This window comes from Vigna umbellata, chromosome 1 (genome assembly GCF_029865625.1).
Source record: "Vigna umbellata cultivar VRB3 chromosome 1, Vumbellata_1.0, whole genome shotgun sequence".
Classification (NCBI taxonomy): Eukaryota; Viridiplantae; Streptophyta; class Magnoliopsida; order Fabales; family Fabaceae; genus Vigna; species Vigna umbellata.
The window spans coordinates 108,116,485-108,138,518 of record NC_142165.1 but is presented as its reverse complement, the minus strand read 5'-3'; the positions used below and the strand labels follow the sequence as shown (position 1 = coordinate 108,138,518).

Here is a 22,034-nt window from a genome sequence, read left to right as displayed (position 1 = left end):
GGTAGAAAACTTTTAAATTTATATAGGTTCCATTTCGTTTTGACATTCAATCCTTCATCTGCTTTGTTTGCCACAGGGAAAAATCAATGGAAAATCCAAACAAAAATTATAAAGAATAAGAGCTATTTGTTATTGCCGTAATGTTATGCGATGTTTTTTTAAGGTTACGTTCTACCTATAAAAATCCATTTTAAATTTAAAAAGCATTTCTATCATTTCTATACATAAGCATTGCACGGCGAATAAACTAGTATATTTTAAATTAACATTAATAATATTATGTATATGTAAAAAAGCAATTAAAAGAGGCCAAAATATGACACACAAAATTCAATAATACATTAAAGATTAAAGTCTTCACTTTACAGTCACAGGAGATAGAAAAGTAAATTATATTTGACACACAAATCTTTTATTTGATACACACAAAATATAGTGCAAGAACATTTCATGCAAGTACATGCAGAGTTTGCATACATTTTCACAGCAACAAGTTTTAGGGATTAGGCATTGCCACCGGATTATTGGGAGGAGCGTTGTCGTTGAAATCCGGGGTCAAAGGGTATCCATATCCATGGCGATCATTGGGAAAGATCGTGAACAACCCACCGGCCACTAACCCAATAGCTATGGGAAGCAGTTGAAGCATACGATGAGATGAATGAAAACCAGGGTAGAAGCAATTCACAGTATTGGTGTCCAACAACCCCAACACTGCGAACACTATAACTGAGAAGAAAGCATGCACCACGTCTCCGAACTTGAGTTTGTACCTTGACAGGTCAATGTTGTCGGAAGCCGGTGAAGGAAAGATTCCATATGGGGTTACCAAGCCATAGTGCCTATTCCCGTCATTGCCTGTGTAACTGTCTGTGAAGGAAGAAAAGAAGCAGCTGATGCCACAGAGGCCAAGGAGAATGGCGCAGAGGGACTTGTTGTTGCCGTTGCATTTACCATTGTTGGTCAAAGCAGGGTTGAGGAATTGGAAGACGAAGAATGTGCCTGTTGGGAGAAGCTTTATGAGGCTGCCAACTGATAAGAGCGTCCTGCTTGTCATTTTTTCTTTTTCCTTTTTCTCTGCTTCTTGCAGTTGCACACCACTCCATGGTTTTCATCTTATAGGACCATCTTGAAAGACCATCACCATCTACCCAATTGCATTTCTCAATGCCATGCAAATTTAATCATTCCAATCATTTTCAGAAAACAGTTAGACAAAAATACTCACAAACAAAAGTCAGACAAAAAAAGGAACAATAATTGCAGTAACCTTCGCTGTATTTTCATATCACAAGTGTGACTCGTCGCATACAGATCCACTAGTATCAAATTATAATAAGATAAAAATTTCATTTTACACAAATTGAGTTTGGTATAAATTTATTTTCTAAACACTGTATTAAAATTATTGAAAATATATCCTGACCTAAGGCTAAGTTTCTTGTTTGACTAATTAGGAATATTTAATATCTAATTTCACGTATAATATTGATTTAAATATGTATTTTACATTCTAGAATAGTTATATAGAAAAAGTAAGACAAAAATAATAAAATACTCACTAACAAAAGTCACACAAAAAAAGAGCAATATTGTAGTAAGCTACTTACAGGTGGCTGTACACTTTCATTTATCAAATGGTTAAATATGTTTTTAGTCCCTAAACTATTGGTCGTTTCTGGTTTTTGTCCCTCTTTCAAAGTAAAATACAATTTGGTCCTCATTCTTTCTGAAAACGTTCGTTTTAGTCCTCGAAAACTAACACCGTTTAAAAATTTGGTCCTCATTTAACAACAAAATGAGGACTAAAACCAAAATTCCGAGGACTAAAACGAACGTTTGGAAAAGAATGAGAACCATATTGTACCTTACTTTGAAAGAGGGACGAAAATCAGAAACGACCAATAGTTTAGGGACTAAAAACATATTTAACTCTTTATCAAATTATAATATAAGATATAAATTTCACTTTACACAAATTGAGCTAGGAATAAATTTATTTTCTAAATACTGTATTAGACTTATTGAAACACAGAAAATCATTCTATATTTACTTAAAAAGGTTTTTTATATTAATTTTAAAACTCATATAGAAATAAAATGTAAAAAAAGTATTTATTTTTTATATCCCAGAAGAAAATAAATTGTTTAAAGTTTTAACCATATAAAAAAACTTACCGAAAAGTGAATTTCGAAAGTTTGCCACAATGAAACATCACCTCCTTCTCACCGAGTCGAAGCTCCCCTCAACCCCACCAACACCTTTACCCCGAAGCCATAGTCCACGACCCCGTTACAGTATTTTCACGGTAATAGCAACTTTTGTTGATAATTTTTTTACCACGTATCTAATAGTACGTGATTGGTTCATTTTAAATATATGAATTAATAAATTAATAATAGATAGTATGTTGTTAAAAAAATTTATTAACCTCATCATATTTTTACAGCCCAACAATACATACTTTTATTTCTCCCACCTTTCGAACACTAAAAATTCCGCTACTTTCTGTTTTGGTGATGCAGGAAGGTCACACGTTAAATTTAGGCATAAAACAAAATAAAAGTTATGAAAGAATTAATTTATTCGTGAAAGTAAAAAAAAACTATAGTTGTTTTCAATTCACCAACAATAACACTCATAATAGAAGTTTTTGTGAATACAACAAAAATTTATGGTACAAACAGAGAATAATAAATGCAGCAAATTGAGCATGGCCTTAATCAAATACCATGTCAACAATTAGACAAAATACCATTAGGACGAATCAGTGTAGGACATTAAAAACTATAAATATAGAGATAGATGGCTTGAACTAAAGCTAATGGGTCCAGTCTAGAGGTGGTTAGTTAGTTGTAGATCTGAATGGTACCACTTTATACGGTTAATTAAGGAATAATGATTTTTTGACACACCTAAAACTTTTACATTCATTTCACACAGTCTTTACTTACTTTTTTTCTTTTTTTATTGAAAAAATATAAAAGTTTATATTTTTATGATTATTTTATCCTTATATTTTGTATCAAATGAATCTAAAAGTGTGTCATTGTAAGACCCATAAAAAAAAAATCTATATATATATATATATTTATAGTAGTAAATTTTAGTATTTTATTAGTAATAATAATTTTAATGGATAGAAAAATGTAAATTTTGGATATAAAATTATAGTAATTTTAGAAGGAGAGGTTCAAATTTTTGGTAACTTATTTAGTAAAATTTTTTAAATGGAATAGTAAAAAGTAAATAGTAAATAGTAAAAAGTAAATAGTAAAAATAAATTTTCAGCATTAAGATTCCTTAGCATGGAAGAAAGTAGTAGGTAGAAATTAGGATCAGATTTGGTGAGAAAATGATTGAAATATTATTTTTAAATAATATTAAAATAATAAATAATATTAAAATATTAATGAATAGTAAATTTTTTTTTTACTATAAATAGCCATGGGAGGGAAGGGTATTTTGCACCAAGAAAAGAGGAATCAAGTGAGAGCTTGAGAAATAGAGAAGAAAGAGTTAGGGAGAAATTTTTAGTTGCAAGAAGAGTAGAGGTTCTGAAGGGTTTCGGGGAAACAAATTCGGAGCAGGAGATTAAGTCTGGAATAGAGGTAGGGGAGCTAATCCTTCTTGTTTATGATTTTTTTATCCATGTTATGATAATGAATATGAGTTATGAGTATGTTAAAATTTTGGTAATGGTAGTTATCTATTCACTTATATAAATTTAGTTTTCATTATTATAATTTCTTATTTTCGAGTTACTGTTGTGAAAATTTTCTATTAATTGTTTTCACCGTTGGATTTAGCTAAAATTTTAGTATGTGAATCCTAAGACCTATTACTAAACTTTGACCGTTCGGATTTGAAAATAGAAGTCTGTACTTGGAGAAATAAATACTGCAAGTTTGAGTAAATTAGTCACCCTATAGTTCTGTTACTAAGTTGTCTCGGTAAAAATATAGATTTTGACCTATTTAACCGTTAGATCAACCTCAAAATTTGATATATGATTCTTAGGACATATTAATACAATTTGACCGATCGGATTTGTAATTGAAGGTCTATGTTTAGAGAAAGAAATTTCGAAAGGGTGAAACAATCGGATGAACACTGTATTGTTGTTCTTAAGCTATCATGGTACAAATTTCATATATATTTCATCTACCGTTAGATTGAGCCCAAAATTTAGTGTGTAATTCATAAGACATATTAAGTCATTTTGACCGTTCAGATTTGTAATTAAATGTCTGTGATTAGGGAAATTAGTTTCGCATTTTGAGTATAACCGAAAACCACTTAAAATTCTGCACTTGAGTTACCTCGGTAAAACCTCAATATCTATCTAGTTAACCGTTGGATCAACCTGAAATTTTAATATGTAGTTTATAACAAATAGTGAATTATTGTGACCAATCAGATTTGAAATCGGAGTTACAGATTTAGAGATATTAATTTCGTATCTTCTCAGGGATCTTAATATTGCTTAATTTCTATTTTTTGATATCTATATTAAATTTCGGTGTTAATATTATATGCTGTTGTTTTAAATCTGTAAATAAGAAATTTGTTAAAAACTAGTTGAGGAACGCTTTGGCTAAGGAAAGATTTGGTACTTAAGTTGTCCATTGTGACGCACCTCTCTTTCCTGGAAGTCTACTCGACAAGTTTTTAACTTAAATCCTATTGAATAGATTTTGTACTGTTAAATTATTATGCAATATATGTTGTTGGAATATATTCAGTTTGTATGATTTCTGAAATAATTGGACTTTATTAGATTTGAATTTATGCATCTGAATATGATTGTGAATTATAATGATGTGATTTATGTGGAGAGTATGTGAATGTATGCGATATAGTCAATTTGTATGACTTTTGGGATGGATGGACGTGATGCATATTGGTGTATGCATTCTGATTTGGTGTTTGATGCATATTGGTGTATGCATGATGCATATAGGTGTATGCATGATGCATATTGGTGTATGCATGATGCATATTGGTGTATGCATGATGCATATTGGTGTATGCATGATGCATATTGGTGTATGCATTCTGATTTGGTGTTTGATATATATTGATGCATGCAATGTGGTTTAGTGTGTAACTCATATTTGTTTATGTAATTTGATCTGGTATAGTGAGCATAGTATGGTTTGATATCGAGGTATGTTTATTGTATTGAATTGTTAGCTCACCCTCACATGTGTGTGCATGTGAATGCGATGATCGTATAATGCGTGATATTATACGGGAGCAGATGAAGAAATGTCGTCTGAAGCAATACGAATGAAGAAAGAGATCGAAGATAAGTTAGAAGGATTCAAGTTATACTTAGGAGTTTATAGTTGAAATCTGAGTTTAAAATATGTATATCAACTGTGAATTTTTAAGTGTGAGATTACGGGATGTTACCGTAAATGTAATAATATGAATTATCCAATGTGAGATATTGGGATGTTACAGTCATGATATCATTACTCTTAATTAAGTTAAGAGTAATGATACAATTAGACACTTTTACATTCATTTGACTTAGAGTATAAGGATAAAATGGTTATAAAAGTGTAAACTTTTGTATTTTTTCAAGAAAGAAAAAAGTAAATAAGGATAGTGTCAAATGAGTGTAAAATATTTAAGTTTGTTAAAGAATCATTATTAAGTTAAGGGCTAGATAATATTTATCACCTTTTTAGATTAACATAGCCGAGGATCTTGTATTGGAATGCTCAATTAGTTTCTCGTGAGTTGTTATGGTTATTTTTTTAACATGCATGACTACTGATTTAATCTTTTAGGCTTTGTTATTTTGAGTGAATTTGAGGGGATTTGAGAGAATTTGAAGATAAATTTTATTGTCGTTTATTTGAGTGAATTTGGAGATAAATGAGAGTGAATTTGGAAATAATTTTTTTTAATTTGTCACGTCCATACAATTCTATACTAATTCTCACAAATTTTATTTCTAAATTTACTTTCATTTACCTCCAAATTTACTCAAATAAACGACAAAAAAAATTATTTTCATATCTTTTTAAATCCCCTCAAATCCACTCCCTCAAATCTACTCAAAAGAACAAGCCTTATTATGAGACCAGCAAAAATTAATATCTGATAAAGTGTATACTTCTTTTAGTTATGAGACCAGCAAAAATTAATAAAATACTAACAATAATAATACACCCACTATTCATTAATTTGTACACCTCAACTGAATAAAGTAAATGAATTTATGTTAAAAATTAAATATATAAGTAGACTTTACCACATAAGATAAACTCAACTTATTTTTGAATAATTGTTGATAGAGATATTAATTTAAAATATTATGGATTATTGAGCCGATGAAATTTGTGTGTATTTTAAACATGTGAAATTTTTGTTACGATCTTATTGATTTTTTTTACTTTCATCCATGTAAAGTACATTAACAATAAAAACTGTTATATTTATATTGGGGAAAAAAAGTCCCAAACACAAGAGTTTGAATATAAAAAATCAATACAATACACCAATTTTACCAACTCCATAAAATTACAAACAATTAAACTAAAACAAATCTTATTTGGATTAGTTTCACTATTTTAACTACTTTTTACTAAAAAAAAGTTTAATTCTAGATTCAACTGTACTGTTCTATAACTTCGAAATAGTTGAATACAAATTTTAAGGAGAAAGGGAACCTTGAAAACTGGTGGTGGCAGGCACACCTAGCTATGAGTCAATGGCAAATGTTTTTTTTACTATAAATTGTTTTCGAATTATTAACGGAATTTTGCTCATAGATTTATTTTTATCAGTAAAATTGGTTTGAAAATCAATCCATAATACAAATCGCAATAATTGATGAATTTTTTCATAAATAAAATTTGCAACTAAGATAAATTTCAATTATTGATATAAAAATCTTTAATAATTACATAACTTAAAACTAATATATTTATCGATAATTATATAACTTAAATCCGTTGGTATAAAAAATAGTAAATTTTTTCTCTAAAAAATTTGTCGATAATTACATAACATATTTCTAATGAATTTACTAACAAACAAATTGATATGTAAAAAAAAGTGTCAAATTAAAGAGAAAGAGAAAGAGAAGATGTTAGAGATGCAACTATAACAAAGTAAGAGGATGAATTGGAAAAAGATAAAAGAAAAGAGGGAGAAGGAAGAAGATGAAGAGAAATCTTGAAAAATAAAAAAGGAGAAAGAAGAAAGAAGATGAACCAAATCGAAAAAATCTTAAACAATGTCGTAAACGTGATTTTAAAACCGAGCAGAGAAGAGAATCTTTCCAACGCAGAAATATAAACAGAAGTTGAAGCAGAAATCGAAATAGGAATCACTCTTAATATGTTATATCAACATGATTCATTATTAACTTAATTAATAATTGTTGTAATAATGTTTTTGGGATATTATGATCCCTTCATCTCCTTTGTTTGCCACTGGAAAAAATCAATGGAAAATCCAAATCAAAATTATAAAGAATAAGAGCTGTTGTACATGTTATGAGAATTTTTTTAAGGTTAAGATCTACCTATAAAAATCCATTTTAAATTCAAAAAACATTTTTATCATTTCTGGACATAAGCATTGCACGGGTGAATAAACTAGTATATTTAAAATTAACATTAATAATATTATGTATATATAAAAACGCAATTAAAAGAGCCAAAATATGACACACAAAACTCAATAGTACATTAAAGAATAAAGTCTTCACTTTACAGTCACAGGAGATAGAAAAGTATACTGCAAAAACATTTCATACCATGCAAGTACATGCAGAGTTTGCGTATATTTTCAGAGCCCCAAGTTTAGGCATTGCCACTCGGATTGTTGGGAGGAGTGGTGTCGTTGGAATCCGAGGTCAAAGGGTATCCAATTCCATGGCGATCATTGGGAAAGATCATGAACAAGCCACCCGCTACTACCCCAATAGCTGTGGGAAGAACTTGAAGAAGACGCTTCTGAGTTGACTGAAAATCAGGGTAGAAGCAGTTCACAGTATTGGTGTCCAAAAGCCCCAACACTGCAAACACTGAAAACGACAACACAGCATGCACCAAGTCTCCAAACTTGAGTTTGTAGCTTGACAGGTCAACGGAGTCGGAAGCCGGAGAAGGCCAGAGTCCCTTGGGGCTTACGATGCCATAGTGCCTACGCTTGTCAGTGCCTGTGTAACTGTCTGTGAAGGAAGAAAAGGCACAGCTGAAGCCACAGAGCACAAGGAAAATGGCGCAGAGGGACTTGTTGCCGGCGTTGCATTCACCGCTGTTGGTCAAAACAGGGTTGAGGAATTGGAAGACGAAGACTGTGCCTGTTGGGAGAAGCTTTATGAGGCTGCCAACTGATGAGAGCGTGCTGCTTGTCACACCACTGCTTTTTGGGGGCCTTGCCGACGGTGATGGAGTGTTCAAAGATGAACTGTCTGCAATCATTTTCTGTTCTTTTTCTCTGCTTCTTGCAGTTCCACCTCAAACTTTTTCCCACTCCATGGTTGTGTTCTTTATCTTATAGCACCGGAACTAGCTGGCGGCGGCGGCGGCTTCTACGTAAAATGACTTGGATTCATCTTGAAAGACCATGACCATATACCCATTTGCATTTTTCAATCTCATGCAAATTGAATTATTCGAATCATTTTCAGGAAAAAGTCAGGCAAGAAAACAAAAAAATACTCACGAACATAAAGTCAGACAAAATAAGAGCAATATTATAGTAAGCTACTTACAGGTGGCTGTATTTTCATTTCACAAGTGTTGTTGAATTATAATATAAGATATAAATTTCATTTTACACAAATTGACTTAGGTATAAATTTAATATTGTGTCTAAATTTCGTGTTTGACTAATTACGAATATTTAATATTTAATTTCACGTACAATATTGATTTAAAGATGTATTTTATAAATAAGTTACTTTCTAAAATAGTTATTGAAAAAAATTATAAATTAATCTACACGTAAATTAGCTTTATTATATAAAAGGAGTTTTTTTTCTCTCTCTTAGTACTTATCAAGAAACCAAGAAATAAGTCACCAAGTTATCCTAAGCTGTCAATAATGAGCTCATATATTTTAGTATACCTTGTTAAATTGAAAGACAAGCAAAAATGAATAAAATACTAAGAATAATAATACATCCATTATTCATTAATTTATACACCTCAACGGATGAATAAATTAAATAAATATATGGTAAAAGTTAAATATATAAGTTGAATTTATCTCATTACATAAACACAACTTACTTTTTGAATAAATGTTGGTAGAGATATTAGTCTAAAATGTTATGGATTATTCCACCAAATATTTAATGTATGTGTATATTTAGAATAAACTCAAAATCACTAATTAGAGTACAATAATTTCATATAAATTCACGAATTAAGCAGCTAAAAACTATATAAATAAAAGTAATTTATTGGGTGGTTGTAGATTTTTTAACAACTTAGTGCTAAGAGATCTTACACCTCAATCAACCTGCAGTCAATATTGAAGGAAGATCCAGTCCAGACACAGTAAGCAAGATAAGATTCTCACTAAAATATTGTAGGAGATAAGCCAAGATTAATGATTTATTTCCACTCTTACAACTGAGAGACGTAACATAAATAAATTTAATTTCTTTAAGTAAAATTGTTTTATAAGTCAATTAATAGTCATTAAAAATGTAAATTACGAAAACCAGATGCTCCCCTACTTTGAACGTTATTTTAAAATATATATATATATATATATATATATATATATATATAGAGAGAGAGAGAGAGAGAGAGAGAGAGAGAGAGAGAGGTTACGTTAAACGTCGTTATCGCAAACGCTCGTCAACCTTTTTTTGAAAATAAAAAATAAATCTTCCTTTTCTGCTGATTAGGTGCCAAATTAGTTAAATCTGCTACTATTAAAAATGAGTTGTGATATATTTTACATAAATTTCGAATCATAGTTTTTTTAGTATGATGCAGTGAGTTCAATCACCACAAATTATATTAAAATTACAACAAACATTATTTTAACCAGAAACCTCATATGTGAATAATAATATATCTTGAATTAGATATCAAAATTTCAATTTGATCCAACCGTAGACAAAACAAGATACATGATTTTACTAAAATATAGCTTAGTAATAAAATCAAGGTGGTGTTTAATGTTTAAAATGTTGCTCTCAACACCCAAAACTTGGTACTCAGCCCCAAACCTTTAAAATTCATTGCCAAGTGAGCGCCCAACAGTCCTAGAGTACCACCATACGTCTAGACCGCTAGAACCACTAACTTATGAACGTCCACTCCAACGCTCTGGACCTTTAGAGTTCACCAATTTAAGTTCTTCATTTAATGTCTAACGGTTATATGGTACCGTCCAATACTATAATAGATATATAAGATTTTTTTTTATATTTTAAACTAGTTTATTCAATATATTTAAGTTATTTTAAGATTTTCTTATATCATATAGGTTCATTTTCTTTTAAAAATGTTTCAACATACCAATGTACCAATTTAAAAGCACACCAACCATAAATAATATTTTATCTGATCTCATTTGTAATAAAAACCTCTCAATCACGTATGCACATATTCAACATGAGATCAACACACACTAAAATCAATAAGTCATACTCAATGGAATAAACAATGAAGTAAAGTTGAAAAATTAAACATCCACGACATAATTCAAAACCTCATCCAGTTATCACAACATTATCATCAACATCATAAACATGAAAACATACTCCACAACAAAGTTCAAAACCTCATCCAAATATCACAACACAATCATCAACATCATAAACATGAAACAATAGTATTTTTAACGTTTATTAATTTCCCTTATCTTATATGCTTCTTCCTCAAAACTAAGCTCTCACAACTTAAGAACATTACTCATAACTAGAGACCTAGATCAATCTTATTCAAATAAGCCATAATTTCAATATATGGTAAAATAAGTTGAGATTATCATTTCTCTCAATTGTCTCAACTAAGATTTGATTATTAGAATATTACAAAACTAAGAGATTAAAAGTTTTATAGAACAGATGAAAACTTGTACTATTTAAAATCCGTCAATCCAAAAGGTTTCTTAGCTCCTCAATTTTATTTGATGCAATTATATTTTGGGATAGAAGTGGATTGAAAAAACAATTTGAGATGAAAAGAAAGGAGGAAAAATGGCTTTAAAGGAAAATGGGGGAGAACATATAAGTAATCGGTAATTTGTGCTCTTCTCTCTCTTCTTTTTTTCAATTTACTTTTTTCACTTTCTTTTACTTCTTTAAAGTCAAATGTTGTAAAAAAATTAGAGCAACTTGTTTTGGTTTATAAAATTAACCCACAATATTTTGTGGGCCTTTTGAGTTTGTGAAATTTTTGTTGTGGAATCTTTTGATCCTATGCATTTTTTTCGTACTCTGATCCATGTAAATTACACCAAATTGACAATATGAACTGTTATATTTAAAATTATTAATAATAATAGTAACATACGTAGTATAATGCCATATAAAAAAGTCTTGAAAAAAAAAGATTTCAACACCGGAATTTGAAAATAAAAAATCAATATAATATACCAATTTTATAGTCCATAAAATTAAAAAAATTAAACTAAAAAAATTAAACTAAAACAAAAGTTACTTGGATTAGTTTCACAATCGTAAGGGGTTGAGTGCTAAGTTTGTAACTACTTTTTACAAAAAGAAAAAAAAAATCTAATTATATATTCAACTTTACTGTTATGTAACTTCGATAGTTGAATCCAAAGTTTAAGGAGAAAGGGAACGTGCTAACAGACACACCTTGCTATTTGAGTTCATAACAAATCTTCTTTTCACTATAATTTTTCTTTTAATTATTGGCTGCAATTGACAATTTTATTTTCCTCGATAAATTTAAATTATTGAATAAATTTTTCAGATAAATTTTAATATTTTAATTAATAACAAATTTATTTTTATCTGTAAAATTTATCTATAAATCTATTAATAATTCAAATTTCAATTATTGAAAAAAATTCATTAGTAATATAAATTGTAATTACTAACTAAAAAGTTGTCAATAATTAAATGATTTATTGATAAAAAAATTTGCTAATAAAAAAATGCAAATTTTTTCGTTCAAAATATTCATTTATAATTATATAATTTATTAGATTTATCGACAAACAAATTTATCAATAAATATAATTGTAAATATTTTACCCAAATTCCATGTTTGAAGAATAAAAAGAAATTGAAGAAGAAATGTTACAAACACAAAAATTGACAAGGAAAAAAAACATTATAAAGAAGGAGAGGAATCAAATTCGATAATTTCCAACAAATTCAACTAACAAAATTTTTGTCAATAATTACTAAAAAAATTGTAAATAAATTTTTTATTAATAATTATCAACGAAATTATTGTTCGATGATAAAATTTAATAAAATGGATTTTATTAAAGAATTTTTATCTGTTAATAATTTTTTTTATCCACAAATATTAAATATTATCGATAAATTTTAATCATCGAGATTATACAAAACTTCATCTTTTGTAATATAATTTTATGAGATTAAGTTAAATATAATTTTATACTACTGTTTATATGAAAAAAAAACCTAAGTTGTATAATTTTTAAAGATAAAAGATATTATTAATTAAAATAAAAGATATTATTTAGTTTTTTTGTAAAGAATAAAAGGGCGTAAGTAGAAACTACGTACGCAGTGTCTATGAAATGTTCTTAAATCCGAAACAAATATGGTATGAGATAGACAATAGAACGTCACAGTACACCCAAGTCGCTGAAAAGCAATCTGGTCAAATACACAACGCTAACCCAAGTTTCGACCATCAAACACTACTCATCACAGTACAAGTCGCAGAAAAGCAAAAGAAAATTATCGTTAGAGGCAACAGAAAAGCCCAGAACAGTAAAATTTCCTGCCATGCATGCAGAAATGCGCGTAGTCTGCAGCAGCGAGCGCCATATTTTCATGGCAACGAAGTGTTATTAATGCTAAACATTGTCAGTCGGGTTTTTCTGAGGGTCGGTAATAGTATCAGTGGACTTTGGGGTGGTTTCGTTAGAATCAGAAGTTAAAGGGTACCCAATTCCATGGCGAGTATTGGGGAAAATCATGAACACCCAACCAGCTAACACCCCAATAACTGTGGGCAGCACCTGAAGCAGAGTCTTCTGAGTTGACTCAAAACCACCGTAGAAACAGTGCACGGTGTTGGTGTCCAACAGCCCCAACACCGCAAACACTAACAAAGATAAACCAGCATGGACGAAGTCCGAAACCCCGAGTCTGTATCCTGACAAATCAACGGACTCGGAAGCCGGAGAAGGCCAGAGTCCCTTGCGTGTTACGAAGCCATAGTGCCTCTGATTATCACTGCCTGTGTAGCTATCAGTGAAAGAGGAAAAGGCGCAACTGAAGCCACAGAGCAGAAGGAGAATGGCGCTGAGCCACTTGTTGGCGGTGTTGCATTGACCACTGTTGGTGACGACGGGGTTCAAGAACTGGAACACGAACACTGTGCCTGTTGGGAGAAGCTTTACCAAGTTACCGGCTGCTGAGATTGTGGTGTTTGTCGCACGCCTGGTACGGCTGCTGTTCGTTTTTTCCGACGAACTCTCTTCAACCATTTTCAGGTTTTCTTCTTCTCTATCTGATGAGATTGTAGCGTTGATTGAATGTGGAAGCAGAAATATAGGAAGTTCGTTTATGATTGTATTTAGAATGGTTAAGACATTTATGAGCTTTGAAATCTCTTCGTTAGCTTAGCAAAGACCAAGGCTTGCACTACAGTATACTGCATTAATTATTTTCAATGCCATGCGCGTTGAAAGGGTCCCAAAATTTCTACAACGAAAACACAAGGAAAGAACACACCACACAGAATAAGTGCCATACAAAAATCACAAGCACCAACAATACTAGTCTCTTAATTACTTATGATTTTAGTTCTTAAAAATTATTGTTTTTTCCGATTAAAGAACTGAAAACGTATTTATTTGAGATTTTGGGAGCATATAAGATTATTTTTTTATATAACAAATATTCCTTTTTCTTCCAAATTTGTCAATTTCTTTAGTATTTTTATTGACGGGTGTATTAAATCTGACTAATAACTTAGACTAACTCAACGAACTATTTAATGACTTTCAAATAACCTAAACCTTAGACGACGAATAACAATTAAGAAAGTGGTGAATGAGAAATCCAAGAAAACGGGGAAAAAGGATGGTTAAGGTGTGAAAGTGAAGAGACAAAATTGAAACGGAAGTTGTTTTAGGGATTTAATTGTCATATACATTACCTTGTTAAATTGAAAGACGGAGGTAACTAAATATAACACTATATATAGCCAAGAAAAAGTTATTGAGTATATAAATATAACTATTTGAATAAAAAAATTAACGAAAATATGTTTTCACAGCAAATTAAACTTTAAAAAATATCCTAATTAAATAAGGAGTTGTAAAGTTAGCTTAATATTAAAGTTAAATGAAAGTGATAGAAATTATGCATTATTAACTCTTCCACTGACAAAATATTAATCACTAATATTTGTCTTATTAAAAAAAATAATTAAATCTTCTCTTGTGATTGAGATCAAAATATTTTTAAATTAATTAAAATATATATTTTAAATACTTTAATTAAAATAATTTATTAGGAACTCAATGAAAAATACCTAATATTGAAGTGATTTCAATTTAACTTTAATTATTCCTATTAAGGAAATGGTGTCCAAAAATTAACATTTTTTTTCATTATTTTACGACTTTTTTCTCATGCTTGTTAAATATGTTGTGAATTTTCCATTTATGACTGTTTATATATAATGAAAATTATTAAGAGAGACAAATAATATTTTAAGTATACAAAGAACAACCAAAACATTCATACAATTAGTTCCATGATGTTACAAGTTTCACAGTAAATAAAAAAAAAATTCACTTAAGTCAAGTAAAATATATATATATCTTAATCTTTCTTCCAGAATTGGTTGGTAATAACAGGTTTTCCACTCTTTTTTTTTATTATTATTTCTTCTGTTTCTTCAAATTTTCACTCTTAGACTCTCTCGGTGGTTAGTTAGAGTTTGAAATAGACCCAACACCTTATGCTGACCATCCTAACACCACCAAGTTTGCAACGAACTTTATTACACATTTAATAAATCAATTAAAAGAGCAACAAAAAAGAAAAAAACCTTAGATGTAGAGTACGGAATTATGTAATCAAGATTTTGTTTTTCTTATGAATGTAAATCATGTAATATATATTTGTTTTTTTCGTTTCTGATTGTGACATAATATATTGAACATTTTCAGACGAGACAGTAGTGGACATGTCAAGTCCTTCCGAGTTGAACAAGTATTTTTAGACAAACTAATTTCCACATCCGTGCAATTTGATAAAAATATATTTTTATCAAACAAATTGAAATTATATAATTATTTTAATTAATAAGATGAAATTTATTAAAATATTGTATTTCATATGTGAAGTACATTTTAGTTATTCTATATCAAAAGTAATTAAATAATATTAAAATATGAAACTATATGAAATATGTCAACTTCTAATTTTGTCAGGATAAAAGGAATCTGTTTTTAAAAATAAAAAATAAAGTTTTAATCAATGGTAGGTGAAAAAAAGTTAAATAAGTTTTTTTTTTTACTTTCAAACTTTAATATTAGTATAAAAAAAATGGAAGAGTCCAATTTATCTTTACTTCCACTTTTTACTATTTATATCCTTAAAAATCTCTATGATACGAAGCTATCAGAAAATATTTTAAAAATATTTCCCAAGTAGAGAAAAATACTATTCTAATAAATTAAAATAATTATATGAAATACATATAAATTATGTTATACTAAAAATAATTAAATCATATTAAGTTATATGAAACATGTCAACTTTCAATTTTGTCAGGATATAGATATAGATATAGATTTTATTTTTAGATATGGTTTTAATTAATGGCAGGTGAGAAAAAAAAGGTAAAATAAGTTCCTTTTAGACTTTCAAACTCTAATTTTAGCATAAAAAAAAAAGAAGAATTTAATTTGCTTTTAATTATCACGTCTCTTTTCATGAATTATGGGTTTTATATATATCTTCATCTCTGGTTTGTGGTATTTATATCTCTCACCATACGATAAAGATACTATTCTAATAAATTAAAAGTAATATTTTTTATAATAATTAAAATTATTATATATGATATTATGTTATAATTTGATTTTTTGTAATGTGTTGCATCAATATTTCTAAGTTGGAAAAATATAGAATTTAATAATCAGAGATAATATTCTTGATAATAATTAGATTTAATTTTTGTAACATATGGTGAGGAAGATCAATTCCTTTAGGATTATATATTTATTAAGCATGTCATGTAAAAGAGGGGAAAAAAGATTCTAAACCTATTTTAGAGAGAAAAACAACAAATTTAGAAAGAGGCACAAACGGTTTTGACATAAGGAAGCACCACACCACAGAGGTAACACAACTATCTATTGGTTTTCTTTTCTAATATCAAATTTATGTAAGGTATTTATTCTTCTTTTTCTCGTTATTTCAGTATCATTGTCTTCATGTTTTATTTATTTTATTTTTCTTTAAGTAAAAAATGAAATATATAAAAAAATATATTTCTCACTGTATAATAAAATTATAAATAAATATACAAATATATGTTATGAATTACATATGCAGGAATTCTTAACAATTAAAATGTTTGAAAAGGTAATTAAAAAAAAGAGTGTTGTGAAATAACTTCTGAATTATGTCTGTATTATAAACCACTACAGAGGAAAGAAACAAAAGTTTTCCCTGTTGGACTTTTTGATAAGTTGCTTTGAGAAGAAAGGTAATAACAAAAATAGGACACGTTTCATAATTTTTTTACTAAATAGCAACTAATATCTACAAATAAATGTACAATAAATGCATGTCATTAAATGAATTATTGCATAATACTATATAGCAGAAATATATAATAAATTAAAACTATCCTTTTCAGAAACTAAAACTGTAATATATGTAGAAATTAAAAAAAAAAAGATAAATTATAGCAAAAATAACTTTCCTTTATGAATAAGTTGATATTCAGTTATAAATAAGTTATTCTTTCATACTTCTATAAAAATCGTTATTAAAAAATTTCCAAATATATAAAGTAAAAGTTGGTATATAAAAGACATCAAAATAATGACTCGAATAATACTCATGCTGCTGTACTTGGAAAAAGAAGTAGTGCAATTACTATTTTAACCTGAGTGAACAATGACATTCTTTACCGTGCATTCGTTTTGATCTTATCATTGATCAGGGTAGATGGATTTGAAATTAATGCATGTTTGTTTTAAAGGATTTGCAAGCGATAGAAGCTGATTTGCAGGATGAACAAGTTTTTCAATTCTCTCTCATATGCGAAGATTTATACAGACTTATTCTAATTGTCAGTTTTATCCTTATATAAAAATGTTGGAATGTAATATTTAGAAGGGATGAATTAATAATAATTATAATAATAATAATAATATATTATTATTATTATTTTATTAAAATAATTTTTTTATAATATTAAAATTAATTTTAAAAATTAATGTTAATTTTTTACTTTTTATAAATCTTTTTACAATTAAATATACCATTAGCAATTATCATTTTATATTACATTAAAAACTATGGACATTTTGATAATCTTCAATTTCTATCAATTAAACAAATTTTTTTATCTGTCACATCAATCAAATCCTACATTAATTCTCACAAACTTTACTTTCAAATCCACACTCAATTACTTACAAATTCACTCAAAAAAACAACAACAAAATTATCCTCAAATCTACTCAAATCCATTCAAATCATCTCCCCAAATCACTACAAAAGAACAAAGCTTTAGTCTTTTGGAAAACCGGTGACATAAGATTAAGCTTTTGAACAATTTTACATTGCAATCTTCAAAATTGATTTAATAAATAATTTAATCTGTAGTTTAAATGTAGAATTTGAAATTTTGATTTGCTATAATACCAAAATGAAATCTATAATGTATAATTAGTTTATGTAAATTTAAAATTTAGGAAGAAGTAATTTCTGACGGAACAAAAAATGTTGTGATAAACTTAAATTTTAGGGATTCATTAAAATTTTATTTTATTAGTTTTGGGTTTAGTAATATTTGGTTTGATTTTGATACAGAAAAAATAGATATATAGGTAGTTTTGATTTTCCTTGTATTTAGGAGAGTATTATTTTATTTTATTTAGGGTTAAATATGTTTTTAGTCCCTAAACTATTGGCCGTTTCTGGTTTTCGTCCCTCTTTCAAAGTAAGGTACAATTTAGCCTCATTCTTTTCGAAACGTTCGTTTTAGTCCTCGAAAACTAAACACTGTTTAAAAATTTGGTCCTCATTTAGCAACAAATGAGGACTAAAACCAAAATTCCGAGGACTAAAACGAACGTTTCGAAAAGAATGAGGACCAAATTGTACCTTACTTTGAGGGACGAAAACCACAAACGACCAATAGTTTATGGACTAAAAACATATTTAACCCTTTTATTTATATAAGATAGAGATAAATTAAGTAGATTTTATTTTAAGTTGGTTAATATTCTATTGTTAGTTTTTATTATTTGTACTTGACCCAAGGTCCTATTTGCACCTACTTAAAGTTGTCAAGGTTTAATGAAAAGTAACATCAGTGAATTGAAGAGTTATATTATTTATGTGGGTCACGTTTTTTCCAACAGTGAGCTATGAGTACCGAGAGAGAAAAAAAGTGAGTGCTTGATTTTTTTTGTGAGAGATGACAAAGGTAGTCAATAGGATGAGTGTGCCAATATTGTCAGAAAATACCAATTACGATAATTGGTCTTTGCAGATGAAGGTTCTTCTTGGATCCCAAGACGCATGGGACATAGTGGATAATGAGCATCAGATAGTAAACCAACATATTGCTGCATTGAAAAAGACACAAGTGAACGACATATGTACTTTTTGTATAATGCAGTGGATGAATCTGGATTCGAGAAAATAGCTAATGCAAAGTCAGCAAAAGAAGCATGGGAAATTCTGAAGGTAGCATACAAAGGAGATACTCGCGTGAAGTAGGTTCGAGTACAAGCTCTCAAAAGAGAGTTTGAACATATGGAGATGGATTAAAATGAGGGAGTTGTTGAGTTCATAACTCAAGTGCAGAAGATGGCCAACCAACTCGGAATGAATGGAGAAGAGGTTCCTCTTAACCGGGTTGCGGAAAAGATCTTGAGAAATCTGACAGATGATTTTGAAAGTATCGTGGTCACTATTGAAGAGACAAAAGATTTGTCAACTATCACTGTGGAGGAGTTAGCTAGGTCATTAAAAGCCCACGAATTGAGGAAGAAAAAGAAAAAGAGGGAACCCGACAATCAAGCACTACAGGTACAGTTTCACTCGAATAAAACTCGGATTACTCAAAACCAAGGTCCTGGCGATAGAGGACGAGGAGGTCGGGGACGAGGTGGACGTGACTGAGGTAATTTTGAGAATGATGATGAAGAGAAAATCGATCAGAAGAATTGGCGTTTTAATGAGTGTTGAGTGTTTTAAGTGTGGCAAGTATGACCATTATACAATTGAGTGTAGATAAAACAAGTACTACAATTTTAATAAGACAGGCCATATTACAAAGCATTGCAAGACCGAAACAAAGAGCGAGACGAATCTCCTTACTGAAGACGTGGAAGAAGAGTGTAGAATTTTGTTGATGACAAAGAACTCGGATGCAATGGACATAAAGAGCCGAATCACAATAATGGATGAAATTATCTTAGTTAAGGATGCAACAATTGTAGAGAAGAAAAACATGAAAAAATAATTTAAACAAAAAGATGAAGAGATTTAGCGAATAGGAAGACTTCTAGGTGAAGCTAATGAAATTATGAATTAACAGAAGATTGAGCTTGAGGAACTATAGAAGACGACTCTTAAAAAGAAAAAGGAAATATCTAGTGTTCTTGAATCAGACGAAGAGAAAAATGAAAATGTTAAGAAGAACCCAATGAAGATATCGACCAAAATTATTAGAAATTGTCTAAGATCAGAAATTGGTCAAACTTATTAAAAAGTCGCACAGCACATAACAAAGTCAATCAAAATATTTAGATCAACCAAGATAAAAAAAAAAAAAGAAAGCCATAAAGAAAAGTAAGAAGTAAAATCTAATTGAAAGAAAAAATCCGATCCGAAAGAAGAAAAAAAAAAATTAATTTATGAAAAAGTTTATTGAAATAAACTTAAATTTTAAAAATTCATTAAAATCTAAAAAAGTTAAATTTATGAAAAAGTTTATTGGAATAAACTTAAATTTAAAAATTTATTAAAATTTATTTTATTAATTTTAGATTTAGTAATATTTGATTTGATATTAATAAAAATAAAATAGATATAAATAATTTTGATTTTCTTTTTATTTAAAAAAATATTATTTTATTTTATTAATATAAAATAGAAATATTTTATTTTAAGACAGTTAATTCGTTAATTTTTATTATTAATATTTTTGTTAGTTTTACTTGACCCAACACCTTACTTTTTTTACCAAGGTGAGTAGGTGAGTCATATTATTTGTATGGGTTACGTTTTTCCCAACACACAGAATCACTCGTTCAATTCGTTACTATTCACTGTATTTCACAGAATCATAAACTAATCACTTCACACTGATCATAGACCGAATCCAACATAAAGCAGATCCCTAACTCTTAGGGGATTTTACACAACTACCTTCTTACCCTTTCCACTTCTTCGTTTCTAATTTCCCTCTAAGACTGACATTAGTGTTACATGTTTACATATTTTAATGTTCTAATAAACAACCCAAAGTATGCTACAACTTCAATCACAGTTTCGGGACTCCTTCAACTACTCCAAACTTTTTAACCATTTCACCCCCAACTTCAGATCCATCCATCCGTTTAAAAAAATCACAGTCAGGACAGAACTAAAACGGGAGATGCGTAACGGTAGCGGTAAGGGAGGGAAGATTCTAGGTGATGAAAAGAGGAGAGACGAGAGAGGAAGAGGAACATGGATATTTTGTCGGATCCAACCCGATTCGAAAACCCGGAACTGGAACCCGGATATTTTTCATTCGAGACGGAGCAGACGCCTCAGATCTCGCGTGGCGGAGTCATCAAACGCCGCCGAGGAGTTCTTCTTCGTCGGAAACGAAGGCAGAGGAAGCGCGTTCGGTGACGGAGACATCGCAAACGCCGATCCGGCGTACACGTCGCACTTCACGGCCGAATCAAGCGACTGGCCCCTGCGGAGAATCGTAACCTTCTCCAAGCCGTGGCTCCTGGCCAACCGCGAATCGTCACCGCTAGATCTCCTGTACGCGGCGGCGGTGGAGTCCACAACCACTGGTAGGGCAGAAGCGAGAGCAGGCCGTTTCCTCTGGTCGGGTCGGGTAAACGGCTTCCGGGAAGACCTGGAAGCAGCGACATGGTTGTTGTAGTAATAATAATTACAGCGATTAGCGGAACTCCTTCGGTGGGAAAAGTTCGGCGGCGGAGCGGTTATTCGTTCCACCAGACAGTCTTGAGGCCGCAAAATTTGGGTTGCCATGACAAAAAATTGAAAGAAAAGTTAAAAAATGAAAGGAAAAGTACTCCTGAGAAGCAAATAAATGAAAAGGAAGGAGGTTGGTTTGTGTGTTGAGGAGAGAGACGAGAAGAAACACGGGTGAAGCGTGCGTGTGTGAGAGGAGAGATGGTTTTAGAAAATGGCATGGTGGAAGGGTTAATATATAGCAGGTGTAGAAGGAGACCAGGGTGGGCCTGAGAGGGTTAGCTTCCCACCGACCTTCCAATAAACCAATATGACGCGTCACCAAATTACCCACAGCTGTTCTTCTATGACCAGATCTTTAACGTTCTCCGTTACTCTTTCCTCACCAATACTCACGCCGTCACCTTACTTTTCACTTCCAGTTGTCCCTCACTTCCAAAGATA

General features: G+C 30.0%; 1 protein-coding gene and 3 pseudogenes across 1 annotated transcript; all 4 read right to left on the bottom strand.

The window, feature by feature from the left end:
• Positions 1-382: 382 nt before the first annotated feature.
• Positions 383-1,133, bottom strand: LOC124827172 (protein DMP2 pseudogene; annotated as a pseudogene).
• Positions 1,134-7,615: 6,482 nt separating this feature from the next.
• On the bottom strand, positions 7,616-8,728 carry LOC124843021 (protein DMP2 pseudogene; annotated as a pseudogene).
• Positions 8,729-12,701: 3,973 nt separating this feature from the next.
• On the bottom strand, positions 12,702-13,710 carry LOC124843024 (protein DMP2 pseudogene; annotated as a pseudogene).
• A 6,970-nt stretch (positions 13,711-20,680) lies between these two features.
• Positions 20,681-21,810, bottom strand: LOC124843019 (uncharacterized). The gene has a single exon (XM_047319640.2). The coding sequence runs from the start codon at positions 21,645-21,647 to the stop codon at positions 21,168-21,170; it is 480 nt and encodes a 159-aa protein (XP_047175596.1). The 5' UTR covers positions 21,648-21,810; the 3' UTR covers positions 20,681-21,167.
• Between the last annotated feature and the right edge of the window lie 224 nt (positions 21,811-22,034).